Here is a 27,088-nt window from a genome sequence, read left to right on the forward strand (position 1 = left end):
ACAAATTCTATTAAACTGTTGTTCATGGTTAGTTTAACTAATGCAGTTAATTAATGTTACCAGATGAAACCTTATTGTTAAATGTCAGTAAACTTTTCATTTTATTTACCATTTTTTCATTATATTTAATAATAAAATGTGACTTGTGATTGTTTTTGTTTTTTTTTCCTCTCAACAACACAATTTTAACATGGTGGGAGATACCAACCAGCCGGTGCGGATGAGCTGGAAGGGGCGCCGCCAGCGGAGCGCTGGCTGGGTGTAGTGCGAACCGCCCACTGCATGGACCGCGGCGCCTGGGCCGCACTGTTGGCGTGTGCTGAGCCCGTTGTCCTCTCCAGAGGCTCATCCAACAGGAAAGTCTCCTGATCCACATCGTCACTCTGACTGCTGCTGCTGTCCGAGTCACTGGAGTCATTCGACTGAGAGTCGTCCTCAGAGAAGAAAGCAGGAACGCTGCTAGCACCTTCAGGAAAAAGACAGAACATTTCTCAGTGTGGGAGGTTATGCTAAAGTCACCGACATTATGAAATGCATGCCACTTTTTATCTAGCCCAATTTTTTTTACATTATGATTTAAAAGTGAAGGATTTATTTTCCACACCAGTTGCATCAAACAGAATAATGCAATTGGTTTGAGTGGCCCATCTGGGCCTGACATAACATTTGCTCAACCAATAGCATGTATTTTGGGCGGGGCTACATGTTTGCTTGACTAATTGAAAAAGTGTTTGAAAAGTCATTTTTGCAATTACATTTGATGACACTAGATGCATGGGCTAAAAAAAAATATATATATATATAATAATAATATTATTATTATTATTATTATTATTATTATTATTATTAATAATAATAATAATAATAATAATAATAATAATGTACATTGTCCCTTTAAAAAAAAATGCTAATGAGAGTGTGCTACGCCACTAACTAGTTGGTCTGTAATTTCTGCCTAAAGTAGATACGCAAGGGCATCTGAAGTGATAGAACTGTTCAAAATAGACTGTTCAACTCCCTAAACATAATTCTAAAGAGGCCACATGGAAAAATTCAAAACAAAATGCATTTATAGCATCTTATCTGAAGCCATTATAGCCTACTGCACGCTCAGAAGGTTATGTGGAAGGTTATTTGAAAGCAGAAAAAGAAGGGAACATTTTGAGGCATAATTGCATAAATTTATCAAATTGAAGCACCTGCTTCAGATCCAGCGGTGGCGGCAGTCACAACGCTTCTGCGCCCACTTGCGTTGTCCTGGTTGCTATGGTTACTCTCACTGTCACTCTCAGTCTCAGCAGCAGCCAACAAATCCAGCTCCATGTCACTGCCTGCAAGAAAAAGATTGTGACTTCAGCCTCGTTTACAGAAGAAATTGTTGGCAAGAAATCTAGAGAAAGACAACAAGCAGCGTCAGTGTTTCTAACACATGGTTTAGTTATTTATTTTTATATTACTACATTTTGAGGTCAATTATAATATCCGTTGGAAACAGTGACACTGTATAATGACGCTTATCCGAGAATTTGTAGATGGCTACAATTAAATATTTCAACTCAATATTTTGTGTCTAATTATTTACTTGTGTGGCAAATAGCCATGTAATAAGCAAGATGATATGATTTATCACAATATTAATTTTATACTATTGGGAAAGGAAAAGCATTCCACATGTTTGTTAGACCTCAAAAATGAATATAAATGGTTTTCTCTGTTCTGTTTACAATCTTTTAATTCTGGATTCAACGTTTTATGATGAACAGAACATGTATATGGTATGAATTAAAACATCTCTGTGATTTGTGTTTACCATCTTCATCATGCTCATCATGCTGTCCTTCGGCCTCTGCGTTCTCCTCCCCCTGCTCCTCCTGGTCATCATGGTGATCCTCCTCACCTGCAACTCCCTCCACCACCTCTACCTGAACAGGTGAACAGCCAGGTAGCATTTAGAGAATGAGCTTAAAGTCACCATGAAATCAAAATAGGCAATTCTTATTTTGTTATGGAATATTGCAGTATTTATTATGAATGATTTATCAGTGCACTTTTTACTTAATTCATGTGCCTCAATCTTTAAACAAAATAACTTCCCCTCCCTCTTGCAGTGACATTTGTTCTCTAATGGCGTGTTTACTTGAGCAAGGGCGGGGCAATCTGTCACTCACATGAGACTGACCAATAGCAAATCACAAGCATCCAATCAATTCCCCATGGATAAAATCAAGTCCCGCCCTACATTTGTTCTTGATCCAGACGCAGTTTTACTTGGAAATACATCACAATAGGGAAAAAAGATGATTGCATCATCGGTTTCAAGCTGACTTTAAGGTAAACAAACAAACCAACCAACCAACATATTGGCCAGGGTAATAAAACGGGCAATATTTGGCATAGTTGTGCTACATGCAAGTGTAGGGCACCGCACCTCTTCTACATCAGCAGAAACAATATCATCCTGCTCCTCGTCACGTCCGCGGGCCGTCTGGGACTGGCTGCTGCGGCGGGGCTGAGGGTTCCTGATGATGTACGAAGAGGCTGATTGACTGGAGCTGAGTAGCACAAGAAACCATCAGCATTAACGACAACTTGATTAAGATCCATTAGAATACTTTGCAAAAGCGTCGGTGTACATTTAATGGAATAGTCCACCCAAAAATGTTAATTCTGTCATCATTTACGCATGTCATTCCAAACCTGTATGCATTTCTTTCTTCTGCTGAAAACAAAAGAAGATATTTTAAATAATGTTGATAACCAAACAGTTTCAGTTCCCATTGACTTACATGGTATGGACAAACAAAATGGAAGTCAATGGGAACCAAAACAGTTATATATTTTTTTGTGTGTTCCATAGAAGAAAGTCAAACAGGTTTGGAATGACATGTGTGAGTAAATTATGACAATTTTAATTTCACTGCAATAGCTTCAGTGTAAACCCAATGGAATAGTCCACCCAAAAAAGTTAATTGTGGGGGGCAAAAAATATAATTCAATGCAATACAATGATGATTGAGAGATGTGCAAACAAACATTACTCAAAAAAGCATGTAGTATCTCATTTGATATTCAGATATTAAAATTATGTAGTATGGATAATCTTGGACATTTTTTTATATGTATATATTTAATATATAAATTATATATATATATATATATATATATATATATATATATATATATATATATATATATAAATAATGAGCACATATTTTGAAAGAACAAAGTGTTTTTTGCTAAGAATCAACTTAAGCTTTAAAAAATGAGAAACCTAAAAGAACATATAGCTCTATATTTTATTATTTTAATCCATGGAGACTCTAAGATTCAGTAAATGAAAACCAGTTTTGAAGAAAACAAAAAAAGAAAAAAAAAAACTGTGCGGCCGACTAAAGCGTCACCCACCTGCTGGACTGATCCGGGGAGGGACGTGGTGGCAGCGGCTCCACAGAGAAGAGCTCCTCACTGCCCTGCACAGCATCAATGCTGGTACTGGCCAGAGTGAAGGGCGCTGTAGGGCGAGCGATACCCATGCGCACCGGCACAATCAGGGACTCCGCCACATTACAGAGCTCTTCCACTGCATACGGCAACAGCGCCTGGAAAACACGCCTGCACTTCCCGATGGGCTGAGGGATGAAGTTGCTGAAGGAAAGACACAGGAGAGAGAATGTGAACAGTGTGATTATTGTTTAGAAAGGCTATAGCATGAAAAAGGCAGATGTAACAAACCGATGGTTTATTCATTAACTGCATGAAGGCACTGAGCTGTATAATGTCTGTTGCATAATCAAATGTTTATCTTTGGGTAAAATAAACAAAAACTTGGCAAAACAAAATGAACCCTGTACAAAATACAGCAGGGCTCGACAATAAGGACGGTTAATTTACACAAAATTATATAAAAACGGCAGAGTATCCTTGTAAACATAATCAGTTATGTCTTAAATGAATGTAAACAGCTGAGAAATAGAAGGCTTGTGTACCAGTATATTGGATCCATGCAGTTCTTAAAGGGACAGGGGCCTCATTTATAAAACTTTGTGTAGGATTTGCGTCAGAAGTGGCGTACGGATGAAACATAGGACGTGCGTACGCACAGAAATATTCGGATTTATAAAACCGTGCGCACGCACATCCTACGCAGTTTTCCCTTAATAAATCACAATCAATTCTAAATGTAGCGCAGCTTTTGCGGCTTCATGTCACGCCCATAGTTGCCCATAAATAGTCTGTGAAACGCCCACAAGTTAATATTCATTGATTGCGAAATCATGGCAAACACAGAGGAAAACCAAGAAACGTAACTTCACTCACGTCATTACGCCTTGTGACGGCATCATGGCATTTTATTACCATCCATTTGATTGCATCTGACAAGCTACAGATGTGTTATGATGAGGATGAATTGCATAACATGCCAATATTATTGCAGAACATATTTCACTTTTCATTTTGCAAATATGTGTTAATTTGCATTTCTGTTGTAATCTTCGTTTGCTTTTGTTTGTTTACACTGCAGATCGATCAAACGGGTGTTCGTGTCGGCTGTTAATTGTAAGACTTGCTAACTCTTCATGTTATTTATGAGAGGCAGTATTGCCATTTCTTTTACAGTTTCTACAGTTTCACACACTTCACGTGTTTCTTCATTCTGCCGACGGTGTCGCCATTTCTCATTTCACCCGTTTTTGTGCGTACGCCTGGGTCAGACCTTGCGTGAAGGACCGCACATTTTCCCGTCAAGTTTACTTTTTATAAATACCAATTATTGCGTAGAGAGCGGCGTACGCCTTCTTTTGTGCGTACGCAACGTTTATAAATGAGGCCCCAGAAGCCTAATATTCCTGTTGCGGTTTACCAGCAAAGTTGAGATCATATTGATCATTTAGAGGCCTTAGAAATTTGTGTATCAGTAGATTTTATAGGGTTAAAAAAAAAATCAACATGAAGCGTGAACGACTTTGACTTTCAAGGTAAGGTCATCAGATAAAACGATTTGTTTTGTTGCATAAAGCATTCGATTTCATATATTGCTTTTAAAAGTCAATATTTTATAAATCCCCGTTTTCGATTCTCATCGGTGTGACTGACTACAGTACAAAGCAAAGTCCAGTAAATAAGTCATACTTTTTCTTCTTGGAGGATGCCATCTCCACACTGAGGATGACAAACACTCGGGCCACAGAGCGCAAGAACCTCCGTGTGACATTGATGGCCTCCTCCCTGCGGCCGGGGGTGTATTTATTCTGTAGCTCCTTCACCAGGGTCCCTAAAAGAGTGTCAATAAACTGGGGAACAACAAAAAGAAGAGAAGAAAGTTAACACAACTCAATATGGCACAAGAAACATACAGCAACATGAAAAGGCAAGCTAACAAACCTTTATGCATTAGAAAGTTCCCACAATTTTTCCATGACCTTTTCATTTCTCATATAATTCGGATCAGTTTGTGAAAACTCAGGTATAACTTGATTTAAAAAAGAAGGGTAAGATAAGATTTAAGGCACATTCACACCAAGAATGATAACAACAATATTAGAACGATATCTTTCTGTTTGATATAAGCGTTTGCTGCAATTTTGACGCCTGCCACTTTAAATGCTTGAACTCTTTCTAAAAAAGTGATTCCAACGGTATCGTTTCTCTGTGCCGTTATCGTTAATTGTGGTGTGGACTCTTGCTTTTCTTTTATATTTTGAACGATTTTTAGAACTATATCTTTTTCATTATTGTTATAGTTATCGTCCTTGATGTGAACTGGCCTTTGCTCTACATAATAGTAATATTAGCTGATGAAATATTTTCGTTTCATAACTGACAAACTTTACAACATTGACAGTTATTGAACTGATTCAACACTGAACTGACCTTGAGCTGAATAATGACACTATTGTCTTCTGCAGAGTTTCTCTACAGCAGAATGACTCATATTTGAGGAAGTTTAAATCATTTATTGTTATTTCCTGTTTATTACGGTGAAGCTGCTTTGAAAAATCTAAATTGTAAAAAGCGCTATATAAATAAAGGTGACTTGACTAGAGCATAACTTCAAAAATATACAACAGAGACTTCTCCAGGTATGGAAAGAACAACAGCTGTTTCTTCCACTCACAGTGATGTCTGGTGCACACTTGACAATGAGGCAGTGTGTGAAACAGTCCAGCCTGATGGTGCCGCTCTGCTGGTTCAGGTACATCTGCTCCTCTGGTAAAAGGTGAGCGATTCTGCTGCTGGCGCTTAGCCTAGAATGATACAACAGCCAAAAAAAAAAAAAGTCAAGAAAGCTGAATGAGTCCAATGAAATTTGCCTGCTGTGATAGTTAAAATGTTCGACTTACGGGTCTTTGTTTTCCTGAGAGCCAAACATTATCATGGACTTGAGCGCATTCCAGTCCTGCAACACGCGCTCTAGAGCCAGCTGGGCAAAGCGTGGAGGCTCCAGGTCATGATCCGGCATATCAGAGTCTGAAAGACAGAGACGCATTAAAAAAAACAAAAAAAACACCAAAACCTTCTCAACGAATCGTGCATAAAACCAAAGACATGTTAAGAAATACTTGAAAAGTTGAGAAAGAATCTTGAGAGCATTTCTTTATTTTCATGCACTGTGGCAAAAGTTAAGAATAATTCAAATTCTTGAAAATAATCTTCTTAAAAATCATTGTAAATAATTTATTAAAGTTAGGATAAAATCTAGGTCTTAAATTCTCAAAGGCACGATGTTTAATGAATTTAGTGGGTTGTTTCTAATTAATTGTGTAATTTAGCATTACACCATGACAGTACATATGCAGGAGTTGGACAATGAAACTGAAACGTCTGGTTTTAGAACACAATTTATTAGTATGTTGTAGGGCTCGCTCCTCCAAAATACCTCAAAAACATTTAGATCTGGTGACTGTGCAGACCATGGGAGATGTTCAACTTCATCAAACCATTCTGTCACAAGTCTTGCTGTGTGTATTGGTGCATTATCATGCTGATACATGGCACATGGTCCTCCAGAATGGTTCGGTAGTCCTTGGCAGTGATGCGTCCATCAAGCACAGTAGGGAATGCCATGATATTGCAGCTCAAACCATCACTGACCCACTGCCGTGAAGTCTGGGTGTTCAGTCTCTTTGGGGTTTCTCCACACCGTAACTCACACGGACAGTGAAGGTGGTTTCACATTGTCCACAGCCCCAGATTTGCACCATTGGCACCAATGAAACCGACATTTGGCATTGGCACGAATGACCAAAGGTTTGGCCATAGCAGCCCGACCATGAACATTGACTCTGGAGCTCCTGTCGAAGCTTTGGTGGAAACAGGAGAGTCAAGGTGCATTTAATTCTGCAGTGAGTTGGGCAGATGTGGTTTTATGCTTTTTGGATACAATCTGGGTTAGTACCTGGACATCCCTGTCAGAAGCTTCCTCTTGCATCGACAGTTACTTCTGTTGGATGTTGTTTGTCCTCTGTGGTTTAATGCCGACATTAGCCTGGATACCAGAGCTCTCGATACGCAACAAAGGTCCTGGTCACAGATAAGCCAGCGAAACACACACCAACAAATGGAGATTGGCCACCAGGCCGCACACATATAGATGTGACTGAAACCTCCAACAAAACATTGGCCAGTGTTTCAGTTTCATTGTCCAACCCCTGTACATATTTACTCTGAAGTGACAAGTGATCTATAATGAAAAAAATTATTGGTCATGATTACGCGTGACTGCTGACTTCAAAATTCAGTACTAACTCAACTGAGGACCTTACTTTTAATTTGATAATTATGACAATTTTCGGCAACATTCAGCACAAATGAGGCGCTCATACATAGGACACCATCACTCCAGAAGCGCGCACACACAGACAAAAGAACGCAAAAAGACAGTGCAAAAATTAACGGATCGCTCCATCTTGAGACAGGCTCTTTTAAAAGTGAAATTATGATTATGATTGCATTAATCTGCAGGCAGTCCAAAAATATGACTTTTGAAGTGTTTTTCCATTGAGTTGATCATTGTCATTGTCTTAGAATTAAAAAATAATAATAATGCACTTAAGATTAGTCCCAAAAGTTTGTAAGAATGTTCGTTAATCTAAACTATATGATGTAAACTATATTATCACCCAGCTCTAATCTGCTAAATGTGACTTTAAGGAATGAAGATATTAACACATTATAAACATTAACAATCATGATTTGCTGTGAAGCTGCTTTGAAACAATGTGTATTGTGAAAAGTACCATATAAGGGCCTGTTTACACCTAGTTCCTTCATGGATTTCTTTGATCGGACAGCCATCCGATCGTGAAAAGACCAGGTGTAAATGCCCTGCGAACCGCTTTCGAGACGGATTTAAATTCAATCACTCAAACCACTTCAGGAGTTGGTTTGAGGCGCATTCCAAATGTGTAAATGCATCTGGTTGTTGAAAACACATGTAAGTTTTACTCCACCAAAAATGTTTAAAAAAATAAAACGAGTGAGCGTGTTATAGGCTATATGACGTTATAGCCTGATTTGACAGATACTCATCTGCGCCTATGCGCATTTCAGTAGCTGAGTATCTCTTCAGCAAGCCGACATGCAAACTCGCAGACGCTCAACACACAATCATCTTTATCAAAAGTAGTGAGACTAAATTATATCTTACCAGTGCTGATGCCACCCTTTCTCCTATTGCGGTCTTTGATCTTGAAATTAGCTGATGATAAATAAAATGCAGCTCATATCTGTTGCTTTTCGATGACGTGAACTCCGTTAAATTTGCATATAGTGTGGGAATTGAAAACCGGATTTATATCAGTTTTGCGGAGACACATTTATGTGACCAAGTGTAAATGGAATCGTTTTAACAAATCAGAGAGCTAGGCTATCCGATCAGTAAAAACACATGAAGTGACCAGGTGTAAACAGGCCCTAAATAAATTTGACTTGATGACTTTAAGAAGACTTTCGTCAATCCAGTCCCAGGTCACTTCCCTACTCAAAGACACACCTTCAGCGCTGGCAGCCTTCCGGTTCCTGTCCTCTCGGATGCGAGGTGGTCGATACTGGCAGTGTTCAACACTTTGCCTTGCAACGGTCTGCACCAGAAACAGCAAGATGTGCTCCCCCCTATCAGACACAAACAGAGAGGAAGAAAGAGTTCATGACACAGAATGTAGGTTGGATGTTGCCCCGATGATCCAATAAAATGGTTTGGCAACAGAAAGTTGGTCTTTTTCCTTTTTTAAACAGCATAAAGTGCTATATTTCCTAGTGAAAATACCTGCTGTTAGGAGTGGTAACCAGATTAGTAGTGGTCAGCAGTCTGTAGAGCAGATCCAAACGAGCTGCTTTCTGGCCCGCGATAAGAGTCTTGCATTTACACTTCTCCCAGCAGTCACAGTATGCGGTGGGAGACGTTCTCTTCAGTCTGGAGAAGAAACAAGGAGCATGCATTACTGTTTTAAAGCCTAGCGAATCATGTTGCTGTCTTCTAGAGGGTACAGTAACTGAAATGTAACCGAGTAACAGTTAAAGAAAACTTTACATTAGCAGCAACTCATTCAATTAAATTGGTGTCAACATGATGCTAAGCTAAAAACACAATACTCACTATGACAACAATAATCAATAATCCATTTATTTAGATTAAACTATCCTTCTAGATGCTTCAGTATTTTTGAAAAGTATAGTTTTCAGTAATAAATCAACAGTAAAAAAAAAAAAAAAAAAAATTATTAGTTTCCATTTTTTAATATTTATTTTTAGCTTTAAATATTTGTTTTTTATATTTATTTCAGTTTTAGTACTTCAACTTATTTTATTTCAGTTAGTTGCCAAGGCCATATTTCTATAGCTGGTGAGTGGTGGGGTATTTGGCACAATATGGCTGCCGTCGCATAAGCATTCTGAGTGCAGAGAAAAGCACTATATAAATGTAATAAATTAGTATTACTATTATTATTATTATACATTTCAGATGGCAATAACAACACTGGTTGCAATGCATTCAAGAATTTCCTACTTCCAGAAGGACGCATGTGGTGAAAATTAAAGTGTCAATTTTGCACTCACTTGCAGTCATGACCCTTGTGGCAAACCCTGGCGCATTCAGTGCAGCAGCAGAGTGACTCCAGCAGGCCACAAGTTCTGCACTCAAAGATATCCTGCAAACAGACAAGTTCTGTTAATCCCACAGTGCCACTCTATAAAGTCATTTAGATCAATGCTTCTCAACTGTTTTTTTAAGTGTAAAAAAAATACATCTGAAAATATCTTTACAAAATTTAGCAAAAAATAAATACAATAAATAAAAAAGCATGCATTCATATATTTATGAATACCATACACTTAGAAATTCAGAACTTTGAAAATACATTTTAAACGTTTCTTACATTTCAATGGTTGAGTTTAAGCAGAGTAATTCATAACTCATGTTAAACACAAACCATGTATATCCTTTCTGCAAATTAACCTGTATTTTAAATGTCAACCCATTAGTTTAGAACCACTGATTTAGATTAATTACACTGGTGGCTTGGAATATCTTTGCTTTGCTCATTGACCCTTGTCACATTTCCAGGGTTCTCAGCAGCAGTCATAATTGGGCAAACGTCTATAGCAATGAACAAACTACAACAAATACAAATTTTGTATTCCCATTTGCTCCAATATCAAAAGAAAAATACATAATAGCATTTTCACGACTTCCCAAAAGAAACTGATTACATTGGTCAGAAGAGAGAACGGTGTGAATTTTTTGTTGAATTAATTTTTTGTAATTTACTGCCAAGGTGTTATAACACAAGTATAGCATTATAAATGTATATGACTTTTTTTTGTTTTTTTTTATGAAATTCTTTACTATATTTCCGATGTTGATAACTCAATCACAGTCTGTGTAAAGGGTCCATTGAAGGCTGTGGCATTTGTACCTGGTTGATGTGTTCTGCTCCAGTCCAGGTGAAGCTGCAGGTGTCATTACAGCACAGGACGTAGAGGGGAGAGTCATCTGGATTGGTGCCTGAAGGACAGATCATCTCCATGAACACAGACGCTGCATCCTCTTTCTCTCCAAGACCCGGTTCACCTGCACAAGAACACAAGATCCTAAAGGTCTCTGAATGCTTTGAACGCGCATCTAATTTAGTTGAACTGCATCGATGTTCTTACCTTTGGCTATTTTTTGTGCTGCTTCTAAAACCGTAATGGCTGCTGGGTAAGCTCTCCCACTCACCGCCAACATGAAGGGAGTCATTCCACGAGCATCCCTACCAAACAACAGCAATACAAACACTCAAAGAGAGCTAAAAGGAGAATGGCTATGATTTAGAGCTGGCAGGGCCACGTACTTGGCAGAGAGCAGCTCTCTTAAGTGAGGTCGCAGGACGACGCTGTCACACATTAGCTTCAGTATCAGGTGAGCGTTGGCCTTACGGTCTTTAGACTCCACTACTGAGGGTTCAGATGAAGGTCCTTCAGAAGACACAAGAGAGATTGAAAACTTGCTAAAAAAAGCTTTAAATGATGGCACAGAGCAGTGGTTCTCGACTGGAGGGATCTTGACCCAAAAACGGGTTGCAGGTCTATTCTGAATCTCATTATCAGGGTTAATATTGTTACCTAAAACCATACAAACCATTTGGGTACTTCAAATAAAATGTACATTAACAAATTATATACACACACATATACATAAAAAAAAACACAAACAACAAAATAAAAAAAATTAAAATAAAAAAATTCAAACAAAAACTATAATATCAATGATACTAAAATAAAGGCCAGATCAGAATAATGACAATAAAGATAAAGATGGTTTTAAAAATCTAAATGTAAAAAAAATATTCACAGTTCACATCACAACTATAATATATATAATATGAAACAATGTGTATAATAAATGTCTATAAAATATATATATATCATTCTCGATTCTCGTTGGAATCACTTTCGGAATGATTTTATCCAGCTATTGAAAGATGATAAACTTTAACAGCCAATCAGAACCCATCCTGCTTTAAAAGCCTCAAGCATTCAAAGTGGCAGACGACAAATGCACTTATAAGCAGATCCATTAGTGTGGATGCTAATATAGTTATAGTTATCTCTCTTGGAGTGAACAGCCCTTAACACCGTCTAATTGGGTCACCACTTGATGTCCAAAGTAAAAATCTGGGTCCTGGAGGAAAAACAGCTGAGAACCACTGCTGTAGAGAGTCCTTTGGGAGGCCGGTTCACGTACCTGGGATGGTGGAAGTGCTGGGCCCCTGGTTGGTGCCTGTGGAAGCAGTGGTAAGGGAGCCCACTGCAGGGGCCAAGATGAAATCAATGTCACCGTCTAGCGGAAAAAATGGTTTTGTAAGACATCAGGCTATAGCATGCATGCAATATATCTGTTTTCAATATATAATATTATCTGTGCCCAAGAACAGCCGAACTCACCAGGATCCATTGGTGGAGGGTCTGGCACCCAGCTGGGAGGCGCAATAGGGGGTGAAACTGGGTCTTGGTGGTCGCTGGAGGAAGGGCCAGATTCATGGCGGCCCAAACCTGCAGCGCGGAGGGAGCGCCTCATCATCTCTCTCAAACGCAAGCTACAGAAACGAGAATAAAATCAAAACTGAAATGACTGTGCGTTATCGACAACCAAATATAAAAACTTGAACGGTATAGCATTGCGCTTGCAATGCTAAGCTCATGGGTTCGATTTCCTGTGAATACATGAACTGATAAAATGTATACCTTGACTGTTTCCGCAGTAAAAAAAAATTAAGACCTTAAAATCTTTTTAAAGCACAAATAAAATTAATATATATCCATCATAAAGAGCAAACCCATTCAATCTCAAAATAATATCTCAAGATTATTTTATTTAATTGAACAGGTTGCAACACGACTAAGTTTAAAATACTCAAGACGTGTTTTATTCAATATGCATATGTATTGAAATTGATTTGTGTCTAAAATAGACCAATACATACAAACTAGAGGTCTATCGATATTTGATTTTGCTGTTAAGATAATGTATTTAAAGGAAGGCAATAATAAGATTGTCGAAACTGCTCAAATCTATATACTAAATGTGCTATTGTTTTTTTTTTATCTTTCTTTCCAGTGACAGGGCAACTCAGACACAAGCTATGAGAGTTTACAGTAAATTAAATGGCTGATATAATTTACTGTGTAACCTAAATACCAATAATATCAGGAAGAAGAAGAAAAGACAGTGCGGGAACTTTTAATTATAAACAAGCTCAAAATACACTGGGACTCTTATTTTGAAAAGTCTATGCATCACTACTTCCAGAAAGAGATGAGAGAGATACAATATGCACTCTTACAACCATCTACAACATATTACAAAATGAACACCATAATTCATCAACAGTATCAATAAGCATTTGCTCAGCTTAAATGTGCAGTATTCATTAACGGCAACTTCTCTGAGACCCCAGGCCAGTACAACAGCGCTGCATTTTTACTTGAATATGCTGTCCTCACATTTATTTAATTCAATCCCAGTCTTTTGAAGATTAATAAATCACATTAGGACATATTGTGATTCCTGTTTTACAAATTTAAGAGCTCTTAAAATGATAATTAAGACTTTTGTTATAACATTTAAGATGTGATTTATGGCCCTACATTTTTTTTTATTTAAAAGGACCCATTGAAACCATTCTTGAATGCAATGCTAAAAAGCATCTATGGTTAAAAGTGTCTGCCAAATGCACAAATGTAAATAATATAATTAAGTAATATAGATAATGTGTAACAACTGTAATTTATGCATTTCCGTGTGGTTCGGCTCCAATCTTAATTTTCACCAAAAATCTTTTCGAATTTCTGTTAAATTTAAGAGTTTTTTTTTTTAATGCTCCTCTGGTGAAATGCTTTTCTGTATCCCAGTGAATCTGAATACTGACCCCCGGCTGCTGGATGACCCTGTGCGGTTCCCAGAGCTGTTGCTGGATACCACTGAAATGGCATTGGCAATGGCCTCGACCGCAGAAAGCCTCTCAGCGAACGTGTTCCTTTCAGACCGCTCTGCTTCTGAAACACATCGTACAGCAATGAAGTCATCTCAGGCTGGGTTTCATAACCATCTAAAATCAGCTGTGTTCCAAAACCTAATGTCCTGCCTCGCTTGTCATCTCAGAAAACAACTACAAATTGTCTATAAAGCTCCACGTTATAGTTATTGTCATCAATTGAAATAAGTGTTTTATTAACTTAATAAAAAAAGTAACTTAATAAAAATTGTTCAACTAGAAAAAAAAAAAACATTTCTTTACTTGAAATAATATCGACATTAGCTGAAATAAAATGTTTTTTTTATTTCAGTTGGTTACTGTGACAACAGTATTTATAAATAAAATTTATTTAAAGTTGAAGTAAAAAATAAAATAAAACAAATTAATAAACTAGACATTTAAAACGACAAAACAACAACATTTCTATAATAGTTTTTTGTTTAAAATAGAGATTTCATGATTCTGAATAGACAACTAAAACAAAAAAACATGTAATTTATAGGGCTGGTCCGAATACCATTTTTTGAGCTTCGAAGCTTCGATAGGAATTAACATCGAATATTCGAAGCTTCGGAGGGAGGGGGCTGAACATATTCTTCTCTCTAATAAAGGCAGGAATCTCTATGCGTCTGTCTGTTTGCATTTAGATTATTTATCTTGCATTTAGAACCGTTCATCCAATCGACTTCACGAGTGCAGTGTCACATTTGGTGCAATATAGACACGCGAGACGTGACACGTTCAGAATTAATAAACTTTTAATACAGAACAGCGCGAGCGGGAAGCGCGCGCGCGCCTCACGCGCAGGGCTCCCGAGAACGGACACTGCACTAGTGATACAAAACACAGCCTAATATTTTTCTGAGTAACAAATAACTCTCAAATCAGAAATCAGCAGCACAGTAATTACTGACACAGTAAAGGGTAGGCTAATATATTGTTTCTATTCTATTTCCACAATGTCAAAGCAACGCAGCTTATAGCCTACAAGCTCAGGCATGCACTTCTGCCCATACAAACTCCGCTGTTCTGCGCTCTAAAATAAGAGTATTGTATTTCGCCCAAAAATGCTAAAAAAATAACCGTGTGAGAGCGTGTTTTAGGCTATATCATGTTATAGCCAGATATGACGACGCTTACAGCACGCGTCACCGCAGATCAGCATCTATTCATCAAGCCAACGTGCAAACTATCGCAAATCAAAGTGAAAGTGGGTCGCAGATGCTTTAACACACAATCAACTTCATTAAAAGTAAAGAACCGAAATGATCTTACCAGGGCTGTTGCCGCTCTCTTATTGCGGTCTTTGATTTAGAAATTTTAGCTGACGATCAGTAAAATGCAGCTTATCTGTTGCTAGTGACGTGCACTCCATTACATCTGCCTATAGCGCGGGATTTGAAGTTCGGATTCATATCCGTTTTGCAAAAACACATTTATGTGTTCATTGTTCATATTGATAAATCAGAGAGAACTATCCGATCTGAGAAAACGCATGACAGCCCCATTCAAGCGCGAATGGGAACCGTTTCTAGGGGGATGCCAGGTGTGAAAAAAAAAAAAAAAAAATTTAAAACGAATATTCGAATGTCAAATTTGAAAATCGAATACCAACCCACCGAACGAATATTCGAATACTCGAATATTCTGGTACAGCCCTAGTAATTTACTAAAGGTTCTAACTTCTAACAAACTGTTATTTTCTACATCAATTTAGAATAATTTTTTTTTTTTTTTTTTTATCAGTTTGAATGAATGATTCAATGACTCATTCACAAAGACTTCACTTGTTTCATTACTGGATGAATTGCCTCAAATAATTTATTCAATAAATAATTATTACTACCGGTGCAACAATGTAATAATTCCATCTTTATTTGAAGAGTCAAGTTACTTTCAAATGGTGATTTACTCTATTTTGGTCGCTACTGTATCCCAGTACTTTGAATTACTGTAACAGAAATAATGATACTGTGTGGTTGTTTGAAGCCCCTTCATATCTGTGGGTCAGTGGCAGAGTGAATCGTTGTCATTAAGGAATAAGATATCGTATCGAGACTGCTATCTTTTAATGATTAATAATGTATATAAATTATACTAAAATAATGCTATAAAAATGCAAGCTTACCTTCCTCCTCCTTGGTTTCCTTGTTGCTGACGGGGAAGCAGACGGAGACGCAGGCGTGGAGGACGTTGCGGTTGCCGTCACAGCGGTGGCTCAGCAGAACATCGAGAGCGTGTGGGTTCTGCTCCAGTAGCATTGCTTGCTCCAGACTGATCAGGTATTGCCTGCACGCCTCGTAATCACAGCGCAGCACGTGCTGCATCAGCGTCTGCTTCTAAAACGCAAAAAGCAAACAATATATTAACCGGAAATAAGGACTTAACTCGCATTCAGTCATAAAAAAAAAAAAAATTTAATTCTCCCAAATTTAAGGTCATAAGTCTTAAACATCTTAAGTAATTTTTATTTGGGGCTTAATATGATTATTCAAAAGGCGATGATTTAATGCAATTAATATGAGCACTACACATTTTAAAGTTGTAAAAGTGACTTTTTAAACTCCCACGTTTTTGAAAGAACAGCTGGAAGTAGTACATTTCAAAATAACAGTCTTGGTTTATTTTGGGATTGCTCATAATTTAAAGTACTGCATTATGCAGAACTTTTTTTCTGATTAATTATTTGTGTTTTGGGTACTCAATGTTTAAAATATATATATATATAATTCCATAATTCAATATATACAGTTTGAAACACTAGTTTACTTTTCATGTTAAAAAATTGATTAGTTTTGCTTGTAAATTTCTCCTTAAAGCTACACTGTGTAGGATTTTCTCCCATCTAGCGGTGAAATTGTTTATGACTACCAACTGAATATTACTTTCTAGCCCCTCCCATTCAGAGGGCGTTTTAACTCCTACGGTGGCCGTATTATTTCAAATCTGCAGGCAGTCGCGAGTAATCTCCCCCTCGCATTCGTCACGGTGCCACTGAGTGTCAAAACGCGAAAGGCGAAGCTTGAATTTTCAGGTATGTCCCTCTTTGGCTAATGTATTTTCAAGATGGATGCGCAACATTCGAACGACTCGCTCGTATGTATTCTAAATGGCAGATTCTACGCTTACAAGAATACTTGATTAGTTGGTAGAAGTAATTACACATTAATGGGCACATATCATTTTGAAAGAACAGTGTTTTTTTTGCTAAGAATCAACTTTAGCTTTAATTAAGGAGAACCAATTATTTGATACATTTTAAATGCACCCCTGAAGTTCTTTGTGCACTCCTAAATGTTTCTAAATAATGTTTCAATTTTTATAAATAACTAATGTCTATTCTTTAACAGGCTGGTGTAGTATACCTCCACAGCCATGATGATGATGGCTGCCTTCTTTTTGATTGTGGAGTTAGTGGGAAGGTTGGCAAGTGAGTGAACTCCCATGCCTAGACTGGCAATAGGCGGCAAGTCTAGCCAATCAGGGTCACGTATTCCACCCATACAGTCTTTAGCCATGGGATAAATGGTGCCGTTACCATCCCTCAAAATGATGGGACTCTCCTGAGGATATGCAAACATGAGAAAGTTAAAACAGGCAAGGAGAAAAGGAAAGTCTCCTCAGGTGTATGAAACACATCAGGCTGTGTGATGGTCTCACCTGGCCAGCAGTGAAGATGGCCACATTACGCTCACTCTGGCCAAGAAAGGCCAGGTTACTGGTAGGGAAGTGATTCTCCTGCTCCGCTTTTCCGGTGGCCAAGTCAAAGACACAGTACCGTACCCAGCTGCCTGTTTTCAACACAGCATGAACTCCTGCAGGACGCAAGACATCAGAGCCGTCAATGACAGGGCAAATTCACAACAAAATGAAGTCTGATGAATCTGAAAACAGTAGTCACCTTTGGAGTCAACATTCACAGCTAAAATTTCTGCTTTTTCTGGGATACAAAGTTTTTTAAGTGTGCGCTGAAAACAGTCTGGAACTTTTGGTGTTCCACCAGTTTTAACAACCTGTTCAAAAGGGGAACAAAAGTCTCTCAGTTAAAAATTCTGTCATGTTTGTTTTCATGTTTTCATATTTCAATATTTATACAGACCAAAGGTTTTCAAACTTAATATATTTAAATACAAATAAACATATTACACACGCTTAACGCAATGAATTCTTTATCGTTCACCAATTCAACCATTTCATTCTGCTTTCTAAAGACTAGTAAGACATCATGGTTTTTATTGTGTCTATTTTAAACTATTGACAAATTTTACATTAAGAAAAAATTAATTACATTGCAATTAAGTTTTGTGAAAAAAAAGTATTAATCTCACATACGCTGTCAACTAAATATTTTCCATATAATATTTTAATAATTTGCTTCAGTACAATGATAGTATAAAAGTATATTTAAATATCTCAAACAGTATATTTTACATAGAATAATCTACAAAACATACAAATGCTTTTATATTATAGAAATACTTAGGGTTCCTTGACATTCAAAATCTGATATATCAAAATTTAACATTTGCAACAATTAAAAATGACAATTCACAGCCTGAGACTGTTTTAACAACAATAATTTAGACCTAAAATTGTCCATTTATCCATCAAAATGGCATTTTGAATGATCCAACAATGCTTTTTGATATTCTGCAAATGACAGTGCCCTTTTACAGCTGCAAGTGTGCGTTTACCTGTAGCTCATCTATTCTGAGCAGTCGACAGTCTTGCAGCAGTGAGGAGGGGTCAGAGTCAGTGGGAGCTGCGCTCTGGCTGCTCACGCTGCTCGACGTCCCTGGAAATTTCACAGCAACATATGCACCATCGACTTTTAGCACCTTGAGTTCAAAAGAGAGAACTGTTGCAAATGAGGTGTAATAGCAAAGCATCACACACAGAGCAGAGATAAAACAGACAGGAACATCAAGTGTAAAAACACAGTATGCTTATATAAATGTCATCTATTATAATTGGAAATTCTTATTACGGTTATACATTGCAAAAATGAGGATAACAATTAAGCACAGTGGAGAAGAAATATAATTCGCTTGTAGTTATGATCTCCACTGGATCAAGCTGGCCGACGTGTACGCCTGCACCCACCTTTCCCACGGGGACGTTTTTAACGTCCTCCACGAAAACGACCTCTCGTAGAGGCCACTGCTCCTCATTCACCTTCTCCTCTTCTTTTGGAGCCGGTGTTGAGCGTCTTCGCTCTGTAGCACAGCAGGTCATCGGTTAGCAAAGACAACACTGCAGCCGCATCTTAGTATCTTTTGGCATCTCACAAAAGATCAAACATGAATGTTTAAACGGCTCTAGTTAAAGCCAGCTGTAAGCTGAAACTCTATTACGGCAAGCCACCACTGGGTAAAAAAAATAACTAATAGATATCGCTAAGCTTTCCCAGTGGATTGATAACATTAGGAATTGGAAAAAATATATATATATTACAAGTTTTCTGAAATCACATATTTAAATATGTAAATTACACATTATCCAATGAAATATGCACTAATTTGCATACATTTACTGAACAGAAATCAGAAATAAAGCTTGGATTTGGCGAGGTTCAAAATTCCTGTTACATTTTGTTGACATATTAGAGTCAACGTTTTTAACAAGGGATTTCTGATATCACTTTAAATCACTCCAGAAAATACTGTCAGAAAAAATAAATTTCACCATGTTTTTAGGAATAAAATCTATAAAACCAGGCGAATGATATATGAACAAAGCCCGCAGTAAAAACCCTTGAGAATACAGATAAGAATAAAACTGTAAAGTTTGGTGTATGTAAAGCTGCAGAAGTGGAGATTTCTGACTGAAGATGACGTAAAAGATAAGTGCTGCAATTGAAATCTACAGGAGCAAAAAGAGTGCAATAAAATAAACAATTTATTCTGCATGTTTTCTTTGCACTAGTCTGAATAAATAAACGAAAAGCCAAATTGTCCTTAAACTACTTATGCATTTAAAAAGAAAAATGTGTGGAAGGCCACGAGAGTAAAGCTAAACAAACCAACAAAACTGCAGCACACGCCTAATTGGGAAGTTAACCATTTAATTTAAAACTGATTCTGGGCCATTATTATTGTCAAGCTATGACTAGAACACTTATACTACAGAAAAAGTAGCAAAATGACAGTGGGAATGCACAGGGTAGTTTTTGGGCCCGTATAAACCCTGTACAACAGCTTGTGGTTTTAGCGATTCAGTGTACATACTATAGGGCAGAGAAGCACTGCTAGCGATGGAGGAAGTGTCACTGCATGTGGACGCTGGTGAGGGCGGAGGGCCCATTTCCGTCTTCACCAGCTCTGGCTTACTCTCAGTCCTGATGACAAGAACAAGCACACTCATCAGCATCTTATTTTTAGCATAAATACCTCGGTGCATGTGTATGGATGTAGAAAAACAGCCATCTTACTTGGTCTCCTGTGTCTTGGTGTTCTTCTCCATGTTTTTGAGGCTCTCGGGTGAGCGGAGCTGGAAGCGGCAGCTGTCGTTCATGTTCCACACGGACTCCAGCAGGACGCCCACTTTAGGGATCCCCGCGTTTACGGAGAAGGCCACGGCACCAGCGTGATATAGAGGGTTATTCCTCAGGCACACCTAAGTGAAGAAAGAGTGCAAATGCAATTAATCGTTCAGCCCTATCTCAGATACAGGGTCTATGCCAGCTTTGCAGTGTAAAGATCAAATTTAACATTAGTAACTGCCTATAGTATTCTGATTGATTGATTAAATAAGTATTTAACAAAAGATTACACACACATGCATATAATAAGGTAATTCTAAAAACTGAATTTTACAAATAAAGTACATTTCTGAACTCCACCAAACCATGATCCTCACCTGAGTTCCTACTGTGATGTTGGGTATAGAAGAGATGCCTGCACTAGACTTTGGCTTCTTGTTCTTGGCTCTGGCCTTTTCAAGCATCTTTTTTCGCTGACTAAAAGGCACAACACCCCTGGAGAAAAAAGAAATTCAGAATGTATTCACAGATCACAAGCACGATAGCTCAAACCAGGGCTACACGATAAATTGAAATAAGCACAAAAAAAAATAAAATAAATAAAAATCGCGATATGGTTTGTGATTATCAAATCTCGAAGGCTGCAATTTTAATTAAATAAATATATGCACTGTGTGTTTCAGAGTGAAGTGTGGCACTGTTCATTCACACGCGAGCAGCTCATTGTTCGCAGCCTCTCAAAAGGGGCTCATTTCACTGTAAACGCTACATACAAACTCCATCTCTGCATCCACTCTGAGTTTGAGTCACTTTAACGTGCATTGGGGAACACGTGCCAACCACCTACCCAAACTTGTAATGAGAAGCAATGTTTGAAAATAAAAAAAATTAAGACATCCATAAATAAATATTACAGTTGTAATGTAAAAATATATATATATATATTTATATTAAACTGTAACATATTATATATTTATATTATTTTTTCTTAAATACAATTTTTTTATTTTATAGAGAAAAAAAAATATTTTTTTATTTAGTTTTTTTTTTTTTTTTTAGAAATAATTATCCAGCCCCCAGGCGTGTCCACAATATCAAATCTGGCCCCCTTTAAAAAAAGGTTTGGACACCCCTGCTGTAAACTCACCACCAGTAAAGGCTGCTCTCCAGCTGAGCGCAGGTATACAGGGCACAGCAGTGCAGAGAGACAATGCGCTCTCCCTGCAGCTCTGGGAACGTTTGTGCTCCATGTTCTAGTTTAGCAGCAACAGTGCTCAGAGTTTCATCCACCCATGTCGCCACCTACACAATACAGATTGGTTAATGGAAATTTGAGGTCTGAGGACATTTTTGGTACGAGACTGTGCATCATTGATTTTTGCAACCGGCTCTTGCACAATCTTAGGTTACACTTTATTTTAATGTATCCTTGTTACAATTATAGATTTAAGTACTATTAAGTAATATTAATTAACTACATGGGTTAGGTTTGATTTACGGTTAGTTGCATGTAATTGTGCATAATTTATTACTAAATAGTTATTACTATAGCAACTACAAGTGTAACAAACAAAGTAAAATAAAGTGTGACCCAATCTTACTGTATCGGCTCTTGTCATATGATTTTCTTCTCACCCACTCTCATAAAATGTCAGTAACACTTTACAATAAGGTCCATTAGTTAATGTTAATGCATTACTTAACATTAACATTAACAATGAGCAATACATTAATTACAGTATTTATTAATCTGTTACTTCATGTCCATTAAATAATATTAACAGATACAAATTTAGATTTCAATGTTTTAGAAAATGATGAAATTAACATTAAGATTAATAAATGCTTTAGAATGATTTTCATTGTTAGTTCATGTTAACTAATGTAGTTAACTAATGTTAACAAATGGAACCTTTTTGTAAAGTGATATCACAATGTCGTCTTACCTTGTTATTCTCGGTGGCCACAGTGGCTCGGATACTGTTGGCAGACAGGTGGGTGATCTTTTCATTGGTCAAGCCAAGGAAAGGGACACGGGGGTGATGTATAGAAGGATTCTACGAAAGCACAAAAGATTTATGAGATTTATCAAATTCAGTAGTGACAAATTCTTTGTCAAGTCAGCTTTATTTATATAGTGCTTTGTACAATACAGATTGTTTCAAAGCAGCTTTACAGTAATACACAGAAAAGTAATAATCAATGATGCAAACAGAATTCTGCGATATATGTAGTCTACGATATCATCGCAATTGTTGTTTTAACGATATGCTATCTGACATTATCGAGTATATCCCTCACAAAAACACACCCAGACAGTGCACGCTAACACTTCGTGCTGTAGTCTAATAGGTTGCACTAATGTGCGTGTGCATTAACAGTGACTTGCTGCCACCTACTGGTGACTTTAATTTCCTATTTAACGTATCTTTTCATTTTTAAAATAAATATCAATATTCAACGCTTTGTTTAAAATATCAAAACATTATTTATGCATTTGTAACTGCAGGTTAAATGCATTAATGTTCCTATGAGCTGCATTAAACGGTCTGTGTAAATGCATCTAAATGTCACTTCATATGCAGATTCTGTGTTTCTTCTGCATTGCAAAGATTAATTATGTTGATACCGATTTAATTTTGATTGGCAACAGCCCTATTGTGTGTATTATTCTAATTGAATTTATTTATTAAATGTAAGAATTTTTAAACAAAGATGATGCATACATTTAATTAGGTCAGAAAAAAAAATGGCTTTATAAAAGGTAAAATGCCCACAAAATGTAAAAATAAATTTTAACGTATTAAAAAAGGTAATTTTTGTCAGTGCTGTAAACTAACCACCGCACAGAATATAAATAATATCAAAAACTTTAGGAGTCAGCTGTTCACGGCAGTCCTAAACCTGCCAAAGGTACCAACACAACAAACACTCAGCAAAATATCGTCTAATTATCGTTAAGAGAAAATAGAGATATAATTGTGTCAATATCCCACACCCCTATTCTGCTGTAACGCAGGGCTAAACACACAACAGCATCATTGATCAACTGAAGTCAGTTCAATCTACTCTGATATGCATTGTGAATCTTACTTGTGCATTTCTGTAAGGTTCAGGCTCATTCCACTTCCACTGGTAGAGTTCTCCTTTGGTACTGACGGCAATCAGTTCCGAGTACAAAGCCCCGATGCTGACAAACTTTGTTACATAGTCCTAAAGGATCACACAACCAAGGATATAGAACTCAGCAACTATACAAATAAATTATTTATTAATAGCTAAATTAATCCCAGGAAATTGGAGACTAATATTCTAAAGTGGTATCCAAGCAGGCTGGCCATGACATTGAAAGGTCATATAAAGATGTGCAAGATTATTTTAAAAAAAATGTTTTGTTTTTTTAAATCTAGCTTAAAATGCTCAAGCCAAGTTCTTAGAAAATGCCATCTTAAATTAGTTTCTGAAAAATGCTTATACCACTAAAAAGTTATTATGCTTATACCACTAAAAAGTGATTAAATCAGAGTTAAGTTTGTTTACTAAAAATTAAACAACCATTTGTTACTTGAAATAGAATCACCATTAATTGAAATAAAATTAAAAAATAAAATAAAAAAGTTTTATTTTAGCTAGTTGCCAAGGCAACATTTCTCATTTTCAATTAGATTAACTTGAAGTACTATAATAACTAAAACTAAAATAACTTCAAATACGATATAAAAAACAAAAAAACCTGACCTTGACATCAAGTAATGAGAATCTAAACAGATGTTACAACAAAATGGCTTTTGCTAACACCACTGTGACCAACTCGAACAGGCTGACCAGTTTGCTTAACTTTTTTAAAGAAATAAATAGAATTGGAAAAATAGAAAGAAATATTATGCCAAACTATTTCTCCCAAAAGCATTTGAGCCTTTTAATAAGACTTAGGCTCCACAAAAATAAATAAAATAAATAAAAAACTGAATGCAGAAACTGAAAACATGTTAATAATTATTGAACCAGAACAATTGACCCTTAAAGGAATAGTACACATAAAAATTATGCAAATTCTATCATTTACTCAGCCTTATGTTGTTCAAAACTTTTTTGCAGTGCTTTCTTCTGCTGAACAGTTTCAGTTTCCATTGACTTTCTCTTTTTGCCCATATAATAGAAATCAATGGGTCCGGAAACTGTTCGGTTACCAACATCCTTCAAAATAGTTTTTATATTTTACAGAATAAAGTCAAAAAGGTCTGAAACTACATGAGGTTGAGTTAATGAAAACTTTTCTGTTAAATGCATCACAACTTGAAATGCACCACAGAAATCGAACGTCAGGCAATCTAGGACAGTAAAGGCTTAAAGGCCCACCTTATCAGGCCACCACTGGAGCTCTTCCCCCAGAGTGACAGGGCTCTGCAGCGGCACGCTCTTCTTGTCAAGGCTCGGTTCTCCCTCGCGGCTGGTGGAGCCACGCTCCGCATCGAATGAGGCTCCATCCAGCCACCTCCTCTCTCGCAGCCTCAGGACCGACTCCCGCTCACGGAGCAGTTCAGAGTCTCTCTCTAAGGGGAGAAGGAGAACTGGTATGCAATAGGGTCACACCAGTGGGATAACAGTAAGCCACTCTCTGGGAAAGACCCTCGGAATAGTGAGATTTCATACAAATTAGATAGTGACTATTATATGTAATAAAAATTAATTCTGCTGTAATTCTGTGACACCAACCACCAGAAACAACTGACCATTGTGCCGTAAATGACACCGCTGGTGAAAAGGATCCATGACCATTTAGGTGATGGTCCCTATGTTAAAAAAGATTGGGCTACATAGACACTATACTGAGTAATATCTGGCTTTGTCAGCTGCTGGGTTGCATTAGCAGCGGAAAAATCTTGCTGACGGGTGTCCAGCATTTGCTGAGATGTATGGGTATAAACTGCAGGGTCTTAATGGGGACTGTCTGCACTGCAGGGCCTTTCGCAGAGGGCTCATTAGGGGAAACGACGACTATGACCATGCAGGACAATTGGACACTCTCTCAAAGCACAGACACTCACACACAACACAAACATGCAGCAAAGGTATTTGATAGCCAAGGTTTATGAAACATAATTTGGTTAAGTTATGTCCAGTCTGTTTTTTTTGTTTTTGCACATGATTCGACTGTAAAATAGAGTGGGACATGCCCTAAACTTAAGCGGTGTTATTAAGTTCAGTAGTTTACAGTTTCAGCAATGCAACTTGACACGTCACAATAGAATTCAGCTGATCAGAAACTAGAGTCTGCAATATCAGTTTTATAATGATTTCTAAGTGTCTCATAATATGAAGCTGTTTTCAACTCAATCAAGTTTTAAAAGCAACACCAAAGCACTTTTTTCCTCTTCGGTCCCCCTACAGGTTGGAAGCGGAATTGTCCATTACCGCTGTCGTAAATAATTTCACCACTCGCAGCCTACTGTCGCACGCAAGCTCGCTGTTTATCCAGCACCGGCTTTGGAATGAACGATGTCCACAGACAAGGTAAAGTATGTTGCATGATTTTATGAAAGTATGATGTATTGCGACATCAGAAACGAAGAAAAACAAAATAATGACTATTGTAACGCTTGCCGTAAAGCAAGTCAAATTTGTAGTTTCTTATGTCTCATTCGAACTACAGAAACGCCACCCGATCTGGCAAACTTCCATAGTTGGTTATAGCAGATATAGGGCTGCAAAGGGAATGCAGAAGTGCCGTTCACCCTGTTACGACTTGATGAACCACTGAAACGATTTTGGAAACATTATTTTAAGGTTAAAAAGAATTGCTTAAAATAAATAAATAAATAAATAAATAAAAGCACCTTCCTCTTAGGTTTCATATCTGCATGAATGTGTTGCAAGTAGTAAATTTATATAAAACTACAACGTTAACAAAGAACAAAGTGGTTGTGGCATGAGCAGTTCCACAAATCTTGCTGAATGACGTCATAACACTGAGTGTATGCAAGCATGACTGTGTTTTGGCCTTTACCTCGTGAGGAGCCGAGACGAGACAAGGAAGAGCGTCGGAAAGAGGGGTAGCCAAAGTAGCTGATGTCCTCAGAGAACATGGCGTCCGCATCAATGATCACGCTAGGGTGGGCGGAGTGAATATCCGCGTCTAGAAGGGACATCAAGTCTTCTGTAGAAGTATGAAAGGTATTGTCAATGTCAAGGGTATTGTTGTTTGTTAGAGGTGAAAATGTCACAGTCTTAACTGTGACTTGTATACGGTGTCTGTTTACCTCCAGGTAAGTAGGACTCGCTGGCCGTATCATCTCCATCATCTCCATCCTCATCATCTCTGCTCAGCAGGTTGTTTACAGCCAAGTTCACATCAAGGTTTGTGCGCTGCAGCTCTCGAATAATGACACTTCTGGACTTTCCCTGAAGAACCACTTGGGCCTGGTTAGAGAAGAGGCAATCGATTACGAAATTTCCCAGGTCACATAATCCCTCTGTGTGTGTGTGTGTGTGTGTGTGTGTGTGTGTGTGTGTGTGTGTGTGTGTGTGTGTGTGTGTGTGTGTGTGTGTGTGTGTGTGTGTGTATATATATATATATATATATATATAT

General features: G+C 37.5%; 1 protein-coding gene across 4 annotated transcripts in view; it reads right to left on the reverse strand.

Annotated features, from left to right (window-relative positions):
- The window catches only part of ubr5 (ubiquitin protein ligase E3 component n-recognin 5), a 53,812-nt gene that overhangs the window by 16,861 nt on the left and 9,863 nt on the right, over positions 1-27,088 (reverse strand). For 3 of the 4 annotated variants that reach the window (XM_079893981.1, XM_079893980.1, XM_079893978.1), the window contains exons 7-38: positions 26,760-26,919; positions 26,507-26,656; positions 24,859-25,070; positions 23,593-23,712; positions 22,446-22,556; positions 21,647-21,801; positions 20,877-20,994; positions 20,449-20,633; positions 20,246-20,355; positions 19,122-19,234; positions 18,713-18,856; positions 17,920-18,031; positions 17,679-17,833; positions 17,384-17,581; positions 16,147-16,357; positions 13,911-14,037; positions 12,427-12,578; positions 12,227-12,322; positions 11,334-11,457; positions 11,155-11,252; positions 10,917-11,071; positions 10,057-10,148; positions 9,266-9,412; positions 8,993-9,111; positions 6,342-6,468; positions 6,116-6,245; positions 5,131-5,291; positions 3,406-3,645; positions 2,429-2,552; positions 1,811-1,922; positions 1,200-1,331; positions 209-466 (exon numbers count right to left, since the gene is read on the reverse strand). In XM_079893981.1, the coding sequence (XP_079750107.1) occupies positions 209-466; positions 1,200-1,331; positions 1,811-1,922; positions 2,429-2,552; positions 3,406-3,645; positions 5,131-5,291; positions 6,116-6,245; positions 6,342-6,468; positions 8,993-9,111; positions 9,266-9,412; positions 10,057-10,148; positions 10,917-11,071; positions 11,155-11,252; positions 11,334-11,457; positions 12,227-12,322; positions 12,427-12,578; positions 13,911-14,037; positions 16,147-16,357; positions 17,384-17,581; positions 17,679-17,833; positions 17,920-18,031; positions 18,713-18,856; positions 19,122-19,234; positions 20,246-20,355; positions 20,449-20,633; positions 20,877-20,994; positions 21,647-21,801; positions 22,446-22,556; positions 23,593-23,712; positions 24,859-25,070; positions 26,507-26,656; positions 26,760-26,919 (4,648 nt within the window). The remainder of the gene's footprint in view (positions 1-208; positions 467-1,199; positions 1,332-1,810; positions 1,923-2,428; positions 2,553-3,405; positions 3,646-5,130; positions 5,292-6,115; positions 6,246-6,341; positions 6,469-8,992; positions 9,112-9,265; positions 9,413-10,056; positions 10,149-10,916; positions 11,072-11,154; positions 11,253-11,333; positions 11,458-12,226; positions 12,323-12,426; positions 12,579-13,910; positions 14,038-16,146; positions 16,358-17,383; positions 17,582-17,678; positions 17,834-17,919; positions 18,032-18,712; positions 18,857-19,121; positions 19,235-20,245; positions 20,356-20,448; positions 20,634-20,876; positions 20,995-21,646; positions 21,802-22,445; positions 22,557-23,592; positions 23,713-24,858; positions 25,071-26,506; positions 26,657-26,759; positions 26,920-27,088) is intronic. The other variant, XM_079893979.1, reaches the window with a different exon arrangement.

This window comes from Squalius cephalus (assembly GCF_949319135.1).
Source record: "Squalius cephalus genome assembly, chromosome: 15".
NCBI lineage: Eukaryota > Metazoa > Chordata > Actinopteri > Cypriniformes > Leuciscidae > Squalius > Squalius cephalus.